The 20,432-nt window shown below is 43.0% G+C and overlaps 1 protein-coding gene across 2 annotated transcripts in view; it reads left to right on the top strand.

Annotated features, from left to right (window-relative positions):
* ACLY (ATP citrate lyase) overlaps positions 1–20,432 on the top strand; it is a 129,920-nt gene that overhangs the window by 86,926 nt on the left and 22,562 nt on the right. Inside the window, exons 13-21 of one of the 2 annotated variants that reach the window (XM_068263106.1) lie at positions 223–313; positions 1,544–1,573; positions 10,644–10,785; positions 12,137–12,305; positions 12,545–12,649; positions 13,043–13,239; positions 14,515–14,596; positions 17,018–17,128; positions 19,237–19,364. In XM_068263106.1, the coding sequence (XP_068119207.1) occupies positions 223–313; positions 1,544–1,573; positions 10,644–10,785; positions 12,137–12,305; positions 12,545–12,649; positions 13,043–13,239; positions 14,515–14,596; positions 17,018–17,128; positions 19,237–19,364 (1,055 nt within the window). The remainder of the gene's footprint in view (positions 1–222; positions 314–1,543; positions 1,574–10,643; positions 10,786–12,136; positions 12,306–12,544; positions 12,650–13,042; positions 13,240–14,514; positions 14,597–17,017; positions 17,129–19,236; positions 19,365–20,432) is intronic. The other variant, XM_068263107.1, reaches the window with a different exon arrangement.

Genomic DNA, 20,432 nt, shown 5'->3' with positions numbered 1-20,432 from the left:
ACGGTTGGATCAGTCAAAAACAGTCTTATCAGTCTGCCGACAGCCTGTACTAACGTCCTGCTGTCGGCAGAACGACCGCACCGCGGGAGGGTCTGTCAGGCCCGTCGTTCGTAACAATACGGCGTATGAAGTAAATGATCTTATGATTTATGGAAGATAATGGTCTGGATCCTCTTGGCAGCTGTTGATTCTTTATTTGTGGCATCATTTTGTTTATTGTAGACTCCTGCACCCAGCAGAACTGCATCATTCTCAGAATCCAGGCAAGATGACATTGCTCCACCCAAAAAAGCCAAGCAGACTCTCCCAAGCGGTAATTATGGTCTTTACATACCCTTTCTGTGCATTCAGTCTGTACCTTTTTTTTTTTTTTTTTTCATTTAAAGATTACACTTCCCATAAAACAGGTGACTCATCCAGATACTTAGTAGTCTTAAGCCCCCTACACACACTAGATTAGAGTTGGCTCAGGTGACGGGTAAAAATGGCCGATGATCCGGCGCGAGTACAGCAGCCCCGACTGCCACCTGGCCAGAGTTCCACCAGATAGATAAACTTGGAGGAGTGATGGGTGACAATCCTGTGCTTGTCATTCGCCCTGCCTGTCACCTGGCGTCACATCTGCATCGCTCCAGAAGCCCTCCGCCTCCCTGCATTACAACATAACGCGTTTTCCACTATACAGCATACTCCGCGTCTGTGCAGCCTCGGCCCAGCGATGATGCTCAAGCACTGGGTGACGTGCATTAAGAGGGTGTATGTGTAGTGGTATAACAATGGAGGCTGCAGCCCCTGTACCGGGTGGGGGGGTGGCCCACTCAGGGCCGTTTTGGGGGACAGGAGGGGTCACAGCAGGAGGGGAGAGCATTGGCCCCACATCGACGGTGAGGGGGGGGGGAGGCACCGCCCCCCCTCCCCTTCCCCAATCCCACCCACTCGCCTCGGGCTTTCCCCTTGGCACGCTACCCTCCTGCATTAAATAGATAATCTGTCCGACACTATTCAATTTTCTGAAAATTTCTTTGGATTTTCCACCCTGCCCGATTGACAGACTTCTCGAACAAAAGAGAACAAATATTTTTTTCTGTACAGTTGATCCTTTATCAAACATGGAAACATTTAATCCTTTTAGTATATCGCGTGTGGCTGCCTTAGCAGCAGTCACATGACCCTTGCTCATTGTGTTCTCATAAGAAAGCTTAGGTATTCTGCCATTTTGTTTTTTTTTCATTCTTGCTTATGACATTTTGAGATGCACAGTGGTTGCCGAACTATGAGCTTAATTCCTGGAATTCTGCTGTAAATTTAGGTTATTTCTAATTGTGCAAACACTTTACAAGACTCACAAGTTGTATTAAAGTGTAAGATGTGGTAACATTGTTATTACGTTTACCTTGAAATATGCTGAGCTGCCTTTTAATTGGACTTCAGTTTTATTTTCAAGCGACCCTTGGGTACACGTATTCCAAGTGACCGAGGATATATGACGATAAAGTACCTAACCAATAAAATTGCATACACCCTAACTGTTCCTTTTTAACAGATACAGCGACCGTACATGGACCAGTTAAAGGTAGGCTTGGGAGCTGGTTGTTGGCTGTTCTGTCTCAGTCTGCAGTGTGGTATTTACAGTGTTAGTGTGTGTATTCTGTATGCCCTCTTCCACTCTTCTACATGGCTGTAGCAGGAGATTTAGTCTTAGAACTCGTTTACACTAGAGGGGCAATCCGGTGCCTGTGCATTACACCTCAGTGCACAACTACCAGCAGTGCTTTCATATATCACATCCACCAGCAGTGCTTTCATATATCACATTGACCTGATTTATAACCATGAAATGCATGCAGCCATTTCATCACATTCTACTGCAGCACACTAGACTTACTGGAGACAACAGATCTTAATTTCCATTTGGTGTTCAGACACGATATGTTGCACTGCACTGCACACAGTGTGAACGAGCCCTTACGGTGTATACAAATGGTGCATTTCTGTTGTTGCCACCAGTAACTCTGAAAATATTGTGCTGCTTTGTTGTGCTTCAATAGATAGTGTTAGCTAATTAGTTTATTCCCAATAGTTTACTGTCTGTTTTTACATCTTGGAAGCAGTGAAGTTCTTTAATAAATGTAGTATTCAAAACAAATGTGTTTCAGTATCCTGGTGCACTGACTATTTTTTTTTTTTTTAATTTCTTAGAAAGTGTACCCGAAAACTAACGTCTGTAGTCTAAAGGTAGCCATACATCTAGTAATTCCGAAGCGATCAACTTTATTGGGTGATTGATATCAGTATGTTTGCTCAAAAGTTGATTGACTAGTGGCCCACACACTACAAGCGATATCCTACGCGATCCTCCTTCACGAAATTGATCTGACCAATATTGTGCATCCATGCTCTGAATGCAAAAATCAATTTAGTGTCGATTAAATGATATGTGTACAGTAGCCGATTCCAGTGCAATTGACTGATATCTTGCATCCTGCTCGATCGACTAAGCTTGGTCAAGTCAACATGACATCAGCCACTTTTCATTGATTTGGCATACTGGAACACACTCTATTCTCTCTTGATTCAATAACATTTTGGTTGATCGTCCAGCCAAATCACTAGATTTATGGCCACCTTGATACTAACCTTACCGTGACACTAACTTACTAACACTTACCTTTAAAAAAAATGTGTAAAACTAACAAACTTGTCCTGACCACGAATTTAGTTGAAGATTTCAAGCTTAACATCTTTCCTAGTGCACAGCCATCTAGTTGTAACCGTTATTCCTCTTCCAACCTCCACTCCTGTGCAAACCTAAAAACAAAAAAACAATTTAGAATATTTAGTCATCCCTACTGGCACATGACCCCATATGAATCCAGCAACTGGATGCTAAAGCTTTTAGTATAATGCTGAAGTAAAGGAATACACTGCGTAGATCAGGTAGTTCAGTAATATAGTAGTCCATGGAGCAGTGATAATTAAATTGGGTGGGGATGGGGCTTTAGTGTCAGTCATAGCTGATGCCTGGTAGTGGTGGCTGTGTACTAGGGGGTTGAGGTCCCTGGTAGTGTTGGCTGTGTACTAGGGGGTTGAGGTCCTTTTCTAAATTTTACGTGAGGTTCACTTCAGCTCAGGCACTAACCATGACCCTGCTGTTTGTTATACTGCAACTAACGTAAAAGCAAACATTTAATGTTTGAAACTGTCTAATATTAAGGCTGCAATTTATATGCTACTACATGCTTTCCTGTAGTAAGTGTTAAAAATAAGACTGTTTATCCTCTTTCTATTGTCCTCTGTACTTTCTGAGTCTGGCGTGTAGCCACACCTTCACTTATCCACATGACTATAAGCCAGCCTCTTCTCTGACGCTGAGCTGACGTATAGTGATGTGGGTGTGTGAAGAGGAAAGGGCATGGCTGCAATTTCTGCTGTTACAGACTCTACTACTAGGAACTCCTGATTGCAAAGTTGCTGCCACAGTTCTCTGTAGTGCTCCATTTAAAAAAAAAAAAAAAAAGTACTATATGGAGAATGGAAAGGCTTTGGTCAGTGCAGCCTTACTGTTCGTGACCACTGTGTTGTTTTTTTAAACGCACAAGACAGAATTTAAATATAATAAAGCTTTTACTTTTACTATATCATGTTATCAAACTTACTAGCTGTGATCTTAGTTCTTAAAGTGGTCTGCAAGTCAGCATTTCTTCTTTGCTCTAAAAGATTCCTTACAGCAAAAAACTAAAATTGTAGCAGAACAGCATTCAGTTAAACACAGCACTTTGTCCTAGCATGGAAAGCCCCTTCAGCTTAGGATCCGATCCAAAGTAAAGATAACAGCATATTTTGTTTACATTCCTCAGTTGCTACATTGTGTCTAACAACTGAAAAGGAGCTCTCTGTGCTTCAAGCATACACACCGTTCAGATGAGCTCACTAGAAGATTTTAATGTATAATAAAAAGCAGCTTGATTTAAAATGCAATGGCAGCTTTCAGAGCAGATAAAATGCACTTTAGGAACTTGTAATTTGTAAACAGACAATATTACTTCGTGCATTTTATTTTTTATTTTTTTCTGTTTGGACTTAATGGGCGAATGTGTTTTTTTTTCCACCAAACTAACTATGTAAAAGAAAATCTAACTACGGGTAATAAAAAGTAGAGAAATTTCTTTTTATTGAATGTTATTTCAGAGTTTCAGACCACTTAGACTAACTTTACAGCCCAGCTAAACCTCTTACTTCAAGCCTCCATGGCTTACAAACTATATACAATGTACACAGAGGCAGATTTTACCTGTTGCAGAGCATTGTCTTACTAAAATAGATTATTATGAATCCTCTTTGCTTCTGGAGAACCTCCACACACAACCTAAAGACAGTCCATGAGAGCCAGGTGTGAACTGTACTGAACTGAAGTGGGTACAACAACAGAAAACCGTATTCCTCAAAAACAATACTTATAAGAGGAGTCTCTGCAGCGAGTAATCTGTTCCTGTGCACTTTTATCAATATCATTTGTATTGTCATTCCATGCTTGAAAAAAAACATCCTTAATTCTCAACTTATCATCTGCTTCGCCTTATTCCTGGGGCTGATTTCAGTTCCATTCTCATAATTATTTTGGCACTTGGGACCATGGTTATTTAAATGCTTATCTGTTGGGGTCATCTGAGATGGACACTTTTCTTATGGCTACCTATGTGGGCTACTAAAATAGATTCAGCAGTTTTTGCGATGCTCTCCCAGGATTCTAATTTCCTGACTGAAGTGAAGCCTTAAACTGAGCTTATTCTGATCAAGCCTTATCATAGCATATCTTAATGATTTTTCTCTCTGGGTATAGCATGAGGCAGGTGAAAGTGGGCAAGTTGGTTTTATGTGCTCTTTCCACTGTTGATAACAATGAAAATGTATTCCAATTCTTGATTCATTGCTCAATAAAGCCGATTAGATCAATCCCCTCAGCTTTTTCAGAAAAGCCAATAAAACAGACAATATTTCTTCAACAGCCTTTTTCTATAGCCTCAGTTTTTTAGCGTTTGTAGCAGATGTATTGATGACTGATTTAAGACATTTAGGTAATACTCTATGTCAAAAACTCAATTTTGACAAAACCATGCAGCAGTATGATCATGCACTTTAGACAGGACTTGTCCAATCATTGCAAGTTGCTTTTTAAGGCCCCATCTCCTTTCATAATGAGAACAAGAATGTCCTTACCTGAGGTCTAGGGAATTTGGTGAGGATTGGGCAAACCTCTGTTGGCTGCCTCCGTGTTCCCACCAGAAATTTTTTACATCCGGGTGGCATAAAAAAGTAGCCAGCTGGGATGCGAGGATGGAATGCAGGGCCAGTGCAACTCTGCTTAGAGTATATGAGGAGGCGAGCTGATGACAGCCAGGTGTTCACCAAAACCACCCGGGTGAGCACCCAGCTAAAAAAGCCAGGGGAGAACACTGCACCTGCTTGGCTCGGCCTGATTGACATGCCATCTTGGAAAGTGGTTTGGTCCATGATTGCCAAGCCCTCTTTGTCCCTGTGAGTCAACGAGAACCAGGAAATGCATTCTGTAGGCTGATGTGAGATGTAGTGTGCTAGTTAGCTGGCAGAGAGGGCATCCAGGGGGCAGATTGTGTTGGAGCTTGGGAGGAAGCCTCCTCTATTAGGCGGGCTACTAAAATAGTTTTAGCATACGTAACTTTGCTATAGGATTGTACATGTTTTTTTTTTTCATCGATCTTATGTGATTATCTTTTATGTGTGGATTAATAAGATGTTTGTTTGATGTTAGAGTAGATAAATATACCTCCAGAGGTCCTAAACACCGATCTATGTCAGTGCTTATTAATTCTTGTTTCAGAGGTAAAAAAACAAGCATTGACATCAGCGGCTAGGAGAGGGAGCTATTGCATGTGTGGAGGACCTGCACATCTGGCTGCAGTAAGATACGTTGTGAGGGATCAGTTCTCCAGTATAGTAATATTTACAAGGGTTAGGCATACCACATATTTTAGTTTTCATTCGTGCAGTGCCATAATACTGTACAGAAAACAATGTAGGCAATAGCTGGTAACAAATATATTATTAGTTTCTGCATTGTACAGAAGGAACATCCATCACTGGAAGTACAAAGAAAAGAGTGGGTGGTCATGTCTGCCCTCTAGATCAGTGTTTCTCAACATTTTATTGGTATGTACCCCTTTTAAAACCATATATTCACGAAGTACCCCCTAGCATAGTAAACATTATCACAAGTACCCCTTGACAAATATATATTTAATCGTAGTACATTATAATTGGTTTTAAACCATTTCCAAGCTTTTACTATTGCTTATAATTAGCTAAAATACTTACTTGGCTTTGTTTAAATAAGAATTATCATTTTCTAAAACTCTAAATTTGTTATTCTTGGTTAAGTATATCAAGCCCGAGTACCCCCTGCAACCCTCAGAAGTACCCCCTGGGGTACGCGTACCACACGTTGAGAAACTATGCTCTAGATCAGGGGTCCCCAACCACCGGGCCGCGACCCACTGCCGGTCCGTGGGCAGTTGCCAGCTGGGTCGCGGCGGGTCTGGCCTCTCGCCCCTCCTCCCCCCGCGGCCGCTGCTCCTGTCATCTTATGAGCTGGCGGCCGCTTCCTGTCAGATTCCCCGTAGCTGCTCTCCTCTGTGTAGCGTCTGCGTCTCCTATTACAGCAGCGCTTCCTGTGCGGCTGCTGTAAGGAGGGAAGGAGGCGGGGCAGCGGCGTTCGCCGTTACCATGGGAACCGCTGCCCCTCCTCCTTCCCTCCTTACTGCAGCCGTGCGACGCGCTGCTGTAAATAGAAGATGCTGCACGGAGGAGAGCGACTACGGGAATCTGTGACAGGAAGCGGCCGCCAGCTCATAAGGTAACAGGAGCGGCGGCCGCGGGGGGGGGGGGGGGGGGGGGGGGGGGAGTCGGCTGCACTGGGGCACTATACTAGCTATCATGGGGCACTATTCTAACTATACTGGGGCACATGGGGCGCTATACTGGGGCACTATGCTAGCTATACTGGGGCACACTGGGCACTATACTAGCTATCCTGGGGCACACTGGGCACTATACTAGCTATACTGGGGCACATGGGGCACTATACTAGCTATCCTGGGGCACACAGGGCACTATACTAGCTATCCTGGGGCACACTGGGCACTATACTGGCTATACTGGGGCACACTGGGCACTATACTAGCTATCCTGGGGCACACTGGGCACTATACTAGCTATACTGGGGCACACTGGGCACTATACTAGCTATGCTGGGGCACACTGGGCACTATGCTAGCTATACTGGGGCACATGGGGCACTATACTAGCTATACTGGGGCAACTATACTTGGTCACTTTGATACTAATCATACTGGGGCACTATACTAGCTGTACCGGGGTAACTAGACTCCCTATACTGGGGCAACTGTGCTTGCTGTGTCGCCGCTCCAACCTCCCGCCCCCCAACCCGCCCACCCCCGCCCCCCCCCCCCCCCGCCCCACCCCCCCCCCCCCCCGCCGGGCCGCAGAGAAAATTTTGAACGGTTACCGGTCCCCGGGCCGAAAAAGGTTGGGGACCCCTGCTCTAGATCACCAGTCTGATCCTTTTGTGGTGGGTCAGAAAATAATTCTCTTATTTCTGTGGCATCAAAAGGGTTTTGTTTGGCGCAGATTCCCCAGAAGCACAGCCACGCAGAGCTTGGCCTATGGCTCTGACATTGTAATGTACCATTCTTCTTTTCTCCTACTTTCATTCATACTGGGCCAGATTTATAAATACTGGGGCATTGTAAAAATGTTATATACTGTATTCACAGAGTATATAAATCAGGTGCTATTTTAATCTGCCAAAAGCACCACAAAGTCTATCTCCTTGGTCGTTAGTGGGGTTCTTCCTCCCAGTTTTTAAAAATCGGGCCCATTCTGTATCTGTTTCTGGGAAGTGGTAACTGCCTTCTGACTGGTGGAAATCCAGCTGATGATCAGTTGCTAGCTGCATGCCTTAAAGGAAACCTGTACTGACTTAAAAATAAAAAGTTTCACTTACCTGGGGCTTCTGCTAGCCCCCTGCAGCTGCCCTGTGCCCCGCACCGTCACAGATAGTCTCTGGTCCCCTGCTCCCAAGAAGTTTTGTTATTGCCGACTTGCAAGTAGATGGCCACTGCATGCGCATAGTCGTTCACACTCCTGTCGCCGGGAGTGTCCTGCACAGTACCATAAAACCTCCTACTGCGAACAAGGATACCAGAGCAGCACAGGCACAGTGGCCATAGACTTGCAAGTTGGCGATAATGAAACTGGCCGCGACGGGGGCCCGGGAGGATCGTTGAGTGACGGCGAGGGCACAGGGTGGCTGTAGGGGGCTGGCAGAAGCTGCAGGTAAGTTAAATTCTTTTTTTTTTTTTCTTAAAGTCAGTTCAGGTTTCCTTTAAATAAGAAAGCCTCCACCTTGTTGATTACCTTTGACATGTTTTCTGTATTGGCCATTTTTATTGTTTCTGTACATGATCTCACACTCTATAAAAGCTAGGGGCGTCACAAGTGAGATTAGTCAATTACCTGAATCGAAAATAAACCGATAATGAATTGTATGTGTAGTACAGATAAGAAGCAGGAACACTAGTAGCACAGATGTGAGTCTCTTATTGTGTTCCAGTACAGGAAGAGTTAAAACACCTCAGTTGTTATCTATGCAAAAGAGCTATTCGGCCCACTGGCTCAAATACAGTCCTGTTTTCTGAAGCACTTAAACAGCCAAGAAACTGTGAGAAACCACTTGAGATAAGGTTTTACTGCAGGAAGGTTCAAAGGGTCATTATTTCTGCTTTATTTCTATAGCTTAAAAGATACAGCGTGCTTTTAAAACCGCAACTGTGAAAATATGATGCAGTGATATAAAAAAAAAATATATAACTGAAAATAAAAATAAGAGACTCTCGTCTTTTCTACTAATGTTCTATTCATTATCGTACTACACATACAATTTCATGCAATTTATTATATAAGGTTTTTTTTTTCACTCCAGGTATGCTTGAAGAGATTTCACTCCTAAGAACTGTAACAGCCTCTTTTAAAAGTCAATGTATTGCATTCAAGGACTGAAATCTGTTCACCTCAAGTGATTTATCTCCCTTGTGGAGCCCAGGCCGAGTCTGATGTTAAATCCATTTTCTCAGTTAAGGTAATTGTATTGTACTATATTATAAAGTTACCTTTTCATACCTTTTGTTTATATTGTGGACCATTGAGGTTATGTGGATTCCAGTTCATCATTTCTTTTTGCTCTACAACTTCCCTGGGTTAAACTAGAACTTTGTACGGGGCTTATCGGCTTTGCAAAAATTGGGGATTGATACCTGAATAAGCTAGCAGGTAATAGATCCTTAAAGTGAACCTTAAAAGGGAACTTCAGCCTAAACAAACATACTGTCATTAAGTTACATTAGTTATGTTAATTAAAATAGATAGCTAGTGTAATCTCTCACCCACTCGGGTTTTAAAATAACAGGCAAATGTTTGTGATTTCATGGGGGCAACCATGTATTTCATGGGGGCAGCCATCATTTTGGTTGAAAGGAGGTCACCGGGAGCATGAGACACAGTTCCAACCGTCCTGTGTCCTGGTCACCCCTCCCAGCTGCGCACGCTAGGCTTCAAATCTCAAATTCAAAAAAAAAACAAATTGCACTAAAACAGAAAGAGAACATCATCACCAGAAATCCCATAATGCTTTGCACCGCATCAGTGCAGCTAAAAATGAAGCTTGAGTAAGAAAAAGTTCTGATGCTGTGAACTGTTAAAGAAACACCAAGCCTTTGTAGTGCTGCTGAGTAGATTTTTAGTCTGGAGGTCCACCTTAACTCTGGAAAAAAAGAGTTTAACTAAGCTGGGGCTTCTGCCAGCCCCCTGCAGCCGCCCTGGATGCATAATGCTTATGTATTGTTATGGGGAAGGAAATACGGACGATGGCGCAACACTTGATGGAGCATCTTTTTTGACAGGTTGGGTAGGGGCGGGGGGGGGGGGGGGGGGGGGGGGGGGTTTGCTTACCTTGTGCTTAGCTGATGCTGGTGCTTAAAGGTTCGGCATGCTGGGGAAACCTGTACACAGGCTACATTCTTGGCTGTGACTGAGTTCCGTCTAGGATCTGTACATAGCTCTAGTTTCTGAATCTGATTTGCCCCGTTCAAAGTTCTGGTTCTGCTCAGCGGAATTCCACTTCCTGTAGTGTAAGAAATTGCTCTGAAGTCTGAATCTGTGTTCATCCCTATTTTGGACCAGTGTATGCCAAACCTGTCCACAAATCCTGGCAGTGTTACATATACCACAGGTTTGGGTAGCAATGAGCACTGTTTATAGACTAAAGTTCACTTGATAGTAAGAAAAAAAAATAATGGCAGTAATATATTTACTCAAAGGGTGAAATACTGAGGAAAATGGATTACACATCAGATTTGAGTATATGTATTGATCTTATCCATTTTTGTTTCAGAGACCAATTCCTTATGGATCATTTTGTGCTATTTGTTCTTTTCCATTTCTCCACTTGGGTCCATAGTTGTCTTTTTTTCCCCCTCTCCAGTGTCTCTTTACTGCACTTGACTCATTGATCTCTATCCTGTCCTTTGCAGCAAAGGCTACTACACTGTTCAGCCGACACACCAAATCCATTGTGTGGGGCATGCAGACCCGGGCTGTGCAAGGCATGCTGGACTTTGACTACATCTGTTCACGCTCTGAGCATTCAGTAGCTGCAATGGTTTATCCTTTTACGTAAGTGCAGCATCACATGTGGCGGGGGGAAGGTTGGGGGTACAAAGCATGCATGACAAACTTCTGGTTTTTAGCATACCTGTAGTCTTAATTTGATTTAAGTAGTTTCTGGGCATTTGGCCTTCATTAGTGCAGGTATGGAATTATATGACTTTATAGATAGTGCTTTTTGTAGTAGCAACACAATCTGCACAAAGAGTAATGGAGGTATGAAGAACTATAAGAAGTTTGTGGCTAGAAGCAGTAGGTCAGCTGCAGTTAGTCATTTAACTTCACAGTGAGGGGAAGGGTGTTTTCTTTTAAATTTACAGGGACATGCCGAAGAACAGGGCAGGTTCTTGACTTTACACTGCCTGGAGCAAAACAAACCCCCCCCCCCCCCCCCAAAAAAAAAAAAAACAACAACATATGTATTGCTAGAATTTATATTAATCTCTGTTGCAGAGCCCTTTTTACCTGTTTTAGACACACACACACACACACACACACACACACACACACACACACACACACACACACACACACACACACACACACACACACACACACACACACACACACACACACACACACACACACACACACACACACACACCTACCTTCCTTCTCAGTCATTCATGCACAGCAATAAACTGCAGCTTACTTGCACAAGAGGGAAAGCAGAGGGCAGAACAGGCACATGGAGAGGAGGCGAGCAGAGCAGTGTATATTTAAGTAAGTGACGTGCCAGCGCACACAGACTAACAGCAGGCTAGCTCTGCACTCCATGATTCAGGCAGAAGCAGCAGAGCAGAGGGAGAGACTTAAAAAGATCAGCTGAGTGTACAGTTGATGCTGCCCCCTACAGTTGACTGCCCTGAATCACCTGATTCAGTCTGCTTCATGGTAGGGCAGCCCCTGCCTAAGAATAGGCATGGCATTGCTTAGCAGAATTCATGGAGAAGCAGTTAATCAGTCTGATCAGCTGATAGATTTGTAATGTTCTGATTTGCTGTGATGACTTACTGTTTAACTCATGATCATGACCAGCAAATCAGTGCCTTACAAATCTATCAGCTGATCAAACGGATCACTTGTTTCTCCATGAGTTCTCCTAACCATTGCCATCCCTACTTAAGAAAAGGAAAACTGCTCGATCCTGTAAAAGGCTTTCCATATCCTCCTCACCAGTGCTCGCTGGGACCCTCTGGAGCATCTTGGCCCTTTTCCTGCATGGGCACAACCGTGGCGCACCCTCGCCTCGGGTACACTTAGTTTGTAGCTGTTTGCAACGTATTGTGCGTTCAATTATGGAACAATTGTGATGTTGATCTTTGTGGTTTTTTTTTTTTTTTTTTAATTATTATTCCAGAGGGGATCATAAGCAGAAGTTTTATTGGGGACACAAAGAAATCTTGATACCAGTCTACAAGAATATGGCAGATGCTATGAGAAAGCACCCAGAAGTGGATGTCCTCATCAACTTTGCTTCTTTGAGATCGGCATATGACAGCACTGTGGAAACCATGCATTATCCACAGGTGACTGGCTTTCCTCTCTATTTGGCTCTGGGAAATCTTTAGCTTAATGTTCAGTGTTTACCATCTTGGCCTCTCCAAAGTGACCACATGGTGTCTTATTATGTCTGTGAGAGTTTTAGGGATAGACCATCGTTTTCCAGACGGCAGAGATTTGTTGGTGGGATGCTTGTTCTAGACCTTGAATACTGGCATTAAATGATATCGGTATAAGCTCTCAATGTGTTCTGTATTGTCCTTAGATCCGTAGTATTGCAATTATTGCAGAAGGTATTCCAGAGGCTTTAACCAGGAAGCTCATTAAAACTGCAGATGAGAAAGGAGTCACTATCATTGGACCTGCAACAGTAAGTACTGCATTATTCCTAACCCTGTGTATAGTAAGACGATGGGGCCAGTTTCCAGTTGTCCGAAATTCATAGCGTATTTCTCCATATGCGATTTGGATAGAGAAACGCAGCCTATTGAAATCAATTGGCTGCTGTCTGATTTGCATGCGGGTGAAATAACAGGCAGCATGCTGCTTAATTGCGCATCATGTATGAGATCCCCCTTATACAATAGAGGGAATCGCAGGCGTACATGCATTGTGTAATCTTGTGATTCTGGGCACAAGTGGAAATGGACCATTATTGATGATTTAAGTATTTTGAGGTAGAGCAACTTTACACAGCCGAAATGAAACCATTATTGAGGTTGAACAGTGAAATAATTTAATGATATTTCCTTGATGTCCGTAGGTTGGTGGCATTAAGCCAGGTTGTTTCAAGATTGGAAATACAGGAGGAATGCTGGACAACATTTTAGCCTCTAAACTGTATCGTCCTGGTAGTGTTGCTTACGTATCTCGCTCTGGTGGAATGTCTAATGAGCTGAATAACATCATCTCCAGGACCACTGATGGGGTATATGAAGGAGTGGCCATTGGTGGAGACAGGTAAGAGTCTAGAAGGAAAAAGGGTTGTGCAGAGATCCATTAGCGCAAATAAGTCACTGTATTACACCAGGCACAGAACAGGCAACATTGAGGAGGAAAGATGGTGGCATTGGAGAACACAACTAGCTTAGTGCCAAGAGGTGGATACAGGAACCAACACATAAACAATAAAGTAGTATATTGCTATACTGATCCACCATCCTATTCTGAGAGTGCTTTCACCCTTTCAGCTTGGGTCACCCAAGTCAATTGTTTTTGATAGTTCTGATCACCATAAACTGTGCACAGGTGTCTCCAACATCTGCAGTCTGAACCATGCACAACGTCCTCATTTGCCACTCTAAAGGAGTGTTTTATGCCCTTCAGCAGAGAGCTTAGCAAGGTGTTTGTAAAGGTGAGTTAATCATGATGGGTTCACAGATCCCCATACATTAGACTAGTGTAGGTATTTGGTATTAAAGGGAACCTGAACTCAGAACTTCCTTTCTGCTCTAAAAGATACACAATAGCATAATAACCTTTACAGAAAAGTTTGTTACAGCTGATCCAAATCCTACAATAAATCTGCAGTGTGTCTACTTCTTCCATGGAAGCGGACCTTTTGATAACATCCTGTGTTTACAAATTAACAGCTCTGCAACGGCAGAGAAGATTCTTGAGCTGATGCAGCTGAGACAGGCTAAACTCTCTAAATACATCCAGGGTGCATTTCTCTTTTCCTTCTCTCCTGTTCAAGAGTTCAGGTCTTCTTTAAAACTGAGCTAAGCCTTTATTGTTATCTTGTACACACGCTAGATGAAACTTGGCCAAGGCTGTCAATAATGACTGCACAGCCAAGAATCAACAGCGGTTCCCCATGCCTCGGCCAGCAATCAGCCTGCCAGATCAACTCGGCCGAGCACTGTCTGAGAATATTCTTCTCACTCACCCCCCTGCTGTGTGACCCATATCTACAGGGTCAGCCCTGCACTGACAATCAAGGGATAGAGTCCGGATCCCTGCCAGGCCACTTTCCTTGTATATGTGGATGGGGCTTTAAAAGAGTCAGAATTACAGCCCGTGTGTTTTGCTGTGTCCCAAATGGGCTCTTATCTGTATCCCAAAATAGGCTGCATCCTATAGAGATACATATTTAAAGTCCAGTCTTTAGTGGTTGCACATATACTGTAAGTTTAAAGATGTCACTGCAGTGCTCATTTTAAATAATTGTATTTGGGGCTTATTATGCAGAAACTCCCATTACCTTGCTAAAATGGCTTCTTTTGCTACTTCTAGATATCCTGGCTCCACCTTTATGGACCATGTTTTGCGCTATCAGGATACAGAAGGAGTTAAAATGATTGTAGTCCTTGGAGAGGTGAGTTTTTCCATTCAGATATATTGTGAATGTTCTTTGATGCACCCCTTTGCATGTCAGATGAAGCACGGTCCTCTTCCCCCTCTCAGTGTAATGTTGTTGTGATTATTTGTCTTGCATGTACAGAGGTGTAGTATATCGATTCTTTATTAAACAAATAATTCCAAATATGGATTTATGTAGCTGTGGAGAAAAATAAAGCATGACCTGTGTGGTGGGGTGCGAATTTCACAACATCGGTTTATCAAGTAGTGCAGCCAAAGCTTGTCCACACCTGCAGGGCACTGTTGGAAGACTAGAATCATAAAAGTGTTTTGGCATTTGTACAGCCTGTCTCCTTTAAGAACACACACATACACCTACATTTATCCCTACATTACATCCTAATGGTTGCAAAAACTCACAATGGCCTCAATTTACTAAGATCATGCTGGAGATAAGGCAAGAATAAACTCACCACCACACAGTGAGAGAGTTATCTTATCTCTTCATCCCTTAAGTTACCTCCTCTGTAGTTATTTTCACATGCAGTTAATTAACAGCCTGTCTTTATGGCCTCTTTCACACCAAGACGTTGCGTTTTAGGAGACGTTAAGGTCGCATAACGTGCCCCTAACGCAACGCTTGGTGGTGTGGGAGGTGGACGCCAGAGTGAGCCGCGTTGTGCGGCTGTTGGTGCGCCTTTTTTGTCTCATACCTTGCGGGAACCACGTGATCGGAACACTCCGCATCACGGGGTCCCGCCAGCCAATCAGCAGCCGCTCCAGGAAGAAAACACAGCAGAAGTGATGGAAAGTCCGGCTCTTTTCAATGAATCGATTCATTGAAAAGAGCCAGACTTCCTATCTCTACTGTTCAGAATCGATTCAGAGCAGCAGGACTGAACCTAGTGATAGGAAGTCCGGCTCTTTTCAATTAATCGATTCTGAACAGTAGAGATAGGAAGTCCGGCTCTTTTCAATTAATCGATTCAATGAATCGAGCCGAAGTTCCCATCACTACACGGCAGTGCAGTGAATATTAGCCATGTGGCTAACAATAGCAGACTCTCCCCTCCTCAAAATAAAATAAAAAAAACCACAATACTGAGCATGTGCAAACAGTCCAACGCGGCTAAAGCCGCGTCGCACAGCATGCTACACTTTTAAATAACGTGCAGCGTTACAATGTAACGCAGCGTTGGCACTGTTAACAGCCCATTGATTTTTCATTACTGTGAGTTGGGCTGCGTTACAGGCTGCTCTAACGTGCACCTGTAACGTCTTACTGTGAAAGCAGCTTAACTTTACAATTCTGGAGTTATAAGGATTGAAGTGTTAACTTAAAGACAGAAGAGTTAACTTTAGGTTTGCCTGAGGTAAAATGTTTCCTTAATACGACATGCCTCGTCACCATGGTGATAACTATAGAAATGTTATTAAAGGGATAAGCTTAGTGAATTGAGGCCATTGTTTCTTTGTCACCCATTGTTGGTGAAAAAGTGTGAGAAAGCTGCCCCCACCCTTTCCTACATCAGGTTCTTCTCCTTTCTTCTTCCCCTCTTCATAATTCACGGGCAGTACTTCCATGAAGATGATGCTTCACCCCAGATATAAAACCTTCATAGATGAACAAATTAGACAATCACATGTACAAGCTGATAGGGCAAAAGCAAATATCACTTTTAGTGGGCTGTTGCTTTTGTGCATTCCAAGTAGTGCTCATCTTGTCTGCCTCTGCTGATCTACCTACCCAGAGTAGTTTAAGTGAGCAGAGCAACAAGGAGCTATTTTACAGGTGATACTCAGGCTGCCAACCCTGGACTGCAATAGGGGAAGACCTTGCTAGAACTCTTATGTTTGCTTTATCCCAAATACTTTGTTTTACATAGTTTGTACCTAATAAAACTTTATTGTACTGTGAAGGTAAGTACTTTTTAAATCTGCAGTGAGTGGTTGTCCTACACCATGGCTATGCCATCTGAATTTGCTGTTTGTGAATAAGGAATAGAGAAGGAGAAGGAGCTGATGTGGCAAGACATGTCTAATGCCCTATACATTTTTTGATCAACAAACATTTGAGGTCAAATGAGCATGGTGAGTTAGTCATCATTGGGGCGTAATGTGGCAGTGGAGAATCCTTTGTCAGTACCTCTTGTAATCCAGCATTAGTTCCTTTGTCTGTGTGACACGGGATAGGTCAAGTAGGACTTGATAAATTACAACTGGTGTTTTTTTTCTTGCTGTGGGCATGTGTTCTTTATCAAATGTTGAGCTGATTAAACTTGTAGTTGTGCTTGTCATGCAAATGCATTTGTCCTCCACCATCAGGTTATTTTAGTAGTAGCCTACTCATGTACCCATAGCCTACTCATAATAATGTACCCATCATAGTAGCCTACTCATGTGCCCATAATAAAGTCCTTGCTTGTGTCTTTCACAGATTGGTGGTACAGAAGAATATAAGATCTGCCGTGGTATTAAAGAAGGCAGGTTGACCAAGCCCATTGTGTGTTGGTGTATAGGAACCTGCGCAACCATGTTTTCATCTGAGGTAACTTTAATTAATATGAATTTATCTAGAAAACTATCAAATGCACCAGTGAATACTGAAATTGTGCAACCTATCAGTAAATTGATAATGATTATTTATTTCTGTGATAGAATGAGAGCAGCCATGTTCTGTTTGTCGCACTACACACAGGCAAGCTGCTCTGCATCTCAGCCTGTGAAAACTTCACTCCCCTCTCCTCCTACCTCCTCCCCTCTGCCTCTGAAATCTCTGGCTAGTAACCACCTCCTCCTCCTGCCCAGACTGAGCTCCCATAAGCCCTTGCTACTAAGGCTCAGAGTGCCAAGGCACTGGAGGAACTGTGGGCGAGGCTTGTTTAGTTTACAGGGAATTTAGTGTGTTAAAACAAAAAAAGTATTTGGCTTGAGGAATGCCCTATAAACTATATGAAAGGAACACAATTCGGCCCCCTTGAAGTTTTCCACATTTTGTCACATTACTGCCACAAACCTGAATCAATTTTATTGTAATTCCACGTGAAAGACCAATACAAAGTGATGTACACGTGAGAAGTGGAACGAAAATCGTACATGATTCCAAACATTTTTACAAATAACTGCAAAGTAGGGTGTGCGTAATTATTCAGCCCCCTGAGTCAATACTTTGTAGAACCACCTTTTGCTGCAATTACAGCTGCCAGTCTTTTAGGATATGTCTCTACCAGCTTTGCACATCTAGAGACTTAAACGCTTTGCCCATTCTTCTTTGCAATACAGCTCCAGTTCAGTCAGATTAGATGGACAGCGTTTGTGAACAGCAGTTTTTAGATCTTGCCACAGATTCTCGATTGGATTTAGATCTGGACTTTGACTGGGCCATTCTAACACATGGATATGTTTTGTTTTAAACCATTTCATTGTTGCCCTGGCTTTATGTTTAGGGTCATTGTCCTGCTGGAAGGTGAACCTCCACCCCAGTCTCAAGTCTTTTGCAGACTCCAAGAGGTTTTCTTCCAAGATTGCTCTGTATTTGGCTCCATCCATCTTCCCATCAACTCTGACCAGCTTCCCTGTCCCTGCTGAAGAGAAGCACCCCCAGAGCATGATGCTGCCCCCACCATATTTGACAGTGGGGATGGTGTGTTCAGAGTGATGTGCAGTGTTCGTTTTTCGCCACACATAGCGTTTTGCATGTTGGCCAAAAAGTTCCATTTTGGTCTCATCCGACCAGAGAGCCTTCTCCCACATGTTTGCTGTTTCCCCCACATGGCTTGTGGCAAACTGCAAACGGGACTTCTTATGCTTTTCTGTTAACAATGGCTTTCTTCTTGCCACTCTTCCATAAAGGCCAACTTTGTACAGTGCATGACTAATAGTTGTCCTATGGACAGATTCCCCCACCTGAGCTGTAGATCTCTACAGCTCGTCCAGAGTCACCATGGGCCTCTTGACTGCATTTCTGATCAGCGCTCTCCTTGTTCGGCCTGTGAGTTTAGGTGGATGGCCTTGTCTTGGTAGGTTTACAGTTGTGCCATACTCCTTCCATTTCTGAATGATCGCTTGAACAGTGCTCCGTGGAATGTTCAAGGCTTTGGAAATCGTTTTGTAGCCTAAGCCTGCTTTACATTTCTCAGTAACCTTATTCTTGACCTGTCTGGTGTGTTCTTTGGACTTCATGGTGGTGTTGCTTCCAATATTGTCTTAGACAACCTCTGAGGCCCTCACAGAGCAGCTGTATTTGTACTGACATTAGATTACACACAGGTGCACTCTATTTAGTCATTAGCACTCATCAGGCAATGTCTATGGGCAACTGACTGCACTCAGACCAAAGGGGGCTGAATAATTACGCACACCCCACTTTGCAGTTATTTATTTGTAAAAAATGTTTGGAATCATGTATGATTTTCGATCCACTTCTCACGTGTACACCACTTTGTGTTGGTCTTTCACGTGGATTTCCAATAAAATTGATTCATGTTTGTGGCAGTAATATGACAAAATGTGTAAAACTTCAAGGGGGCTGAATACTTTTGCAAGCCACTGTAAATGGAAGTATAACAACATTCTCTATGTATTGTTCTTTTATACCACAAAATGTCACTGTCCAACTCTGAGTACAGATTTTATACTTGTTTGTTTGCATTGCAGGTACAGTTTGGACATGCAGGAGCCTGCGCCAATCAGGCCTCTGAGACTGCTGTAGCCAAAAATCAGGCTTTGAAAGAATCTGGAGTATATGTGCCGCGCAGCTTTGATGAGCTCGGGGATGTCATCCAGTGAGTATTTTGTCGTGATGATTGGGTAAAAGAGAAAAAAATCATTGACAAGCCAAGTAAGAACATGGTCTTATAGATATACGTCTGGCTTCAAACGTCCTCCAGGATGTTCACCAATATTAACATATACAAACCATTTTATACCTGTTTAAAGCGGACCTAAACTCAGAACGTCCTCTCTGCTCTAAACGATACACAATGTCATAATAACCTTTAAACAAAAACATTTTTTTGTTACAGCTGATACAAATCCTAAAATAAATCTGCACTGTTTTTACTTCCTGATTCATGGAAGCAGACATATTGTTTCTAGCTGTGCTTTCAAATGAGCTTATCTGCCATCTCTGCCGGGGCAGTCAGGTGACACAGGGGAGAGATCAGATTACAGTTTGTGATTAGACACAAATTTGGGGGAATTAAACGGGCTAAACTCTGTAAATACATACAGGGTGCATTTCTTTAAGTTTTTCTTCTGTTCAGTGCAAGAGTTCAGGTCCACTTTAAAGCAAACGTGAACTGAAAATTAAAAGTCAAAAGAAACATAAACACATCATACTTACCTCCCGCATAGTCTACTCATCAATCTCTTTCTCTTCTCCTGCATTCTGTTTGCCCACTGTGATCAATGGAATTCTTCATCCACCATTTTAAAAAATGACAATGACCCTGTAACAGCTTCGGGGTCGGCACACTGTTAAACTGTAATATTGCCCACTTGAGCCTTGGAGAAACATGGGCATTACCTTGCACATCCGTTGTCCTTTCAGTTATAACTGACAGCAACTGATAGCGACTGACAGCAACTGATATATTTAAAAATCTTGTCAGGACTGTAAGGAATCATTGTTAGAAGAAAATGGTGAGCTTCTGAGAGGAACTGATAGCGAGGTAAGTATGTAATATTCTTTTGCAGGTACATCATGTGTTTACGGTGTTTTAACTACAGAATGACCGCATCTTGCTGGGTTTTGCAGGAGAATCTCTGCTTGGAATTCAGTCTCTTAGCGGCGATCAATGCTCGGAGACTGTTAGACGCCATCTATTTAGTTAGTGCAGCGCTGCGATCTA

Source organism: Hyperolius riggenbachi, chromosome 12 (genome assembly GCF_040937935.1).
Source record: "Hyperolius riggenbachi isolate aHypRig1 chromosome 12, aHypRig1.pri, whole genome shotgun sequence".
Classification (NCBI taxonomy): domain Eukaryota; kingdom Metazoa; phylum Chordata; class Amphibia; order Anura; family Hyperoliidae; genus Hyperolius; species Hyperolius riggenbachi.
Note: the sequence above shows the minus strand (reverse complement) of the source record. Positions and strands in the feature narration are given on the sequence as shown.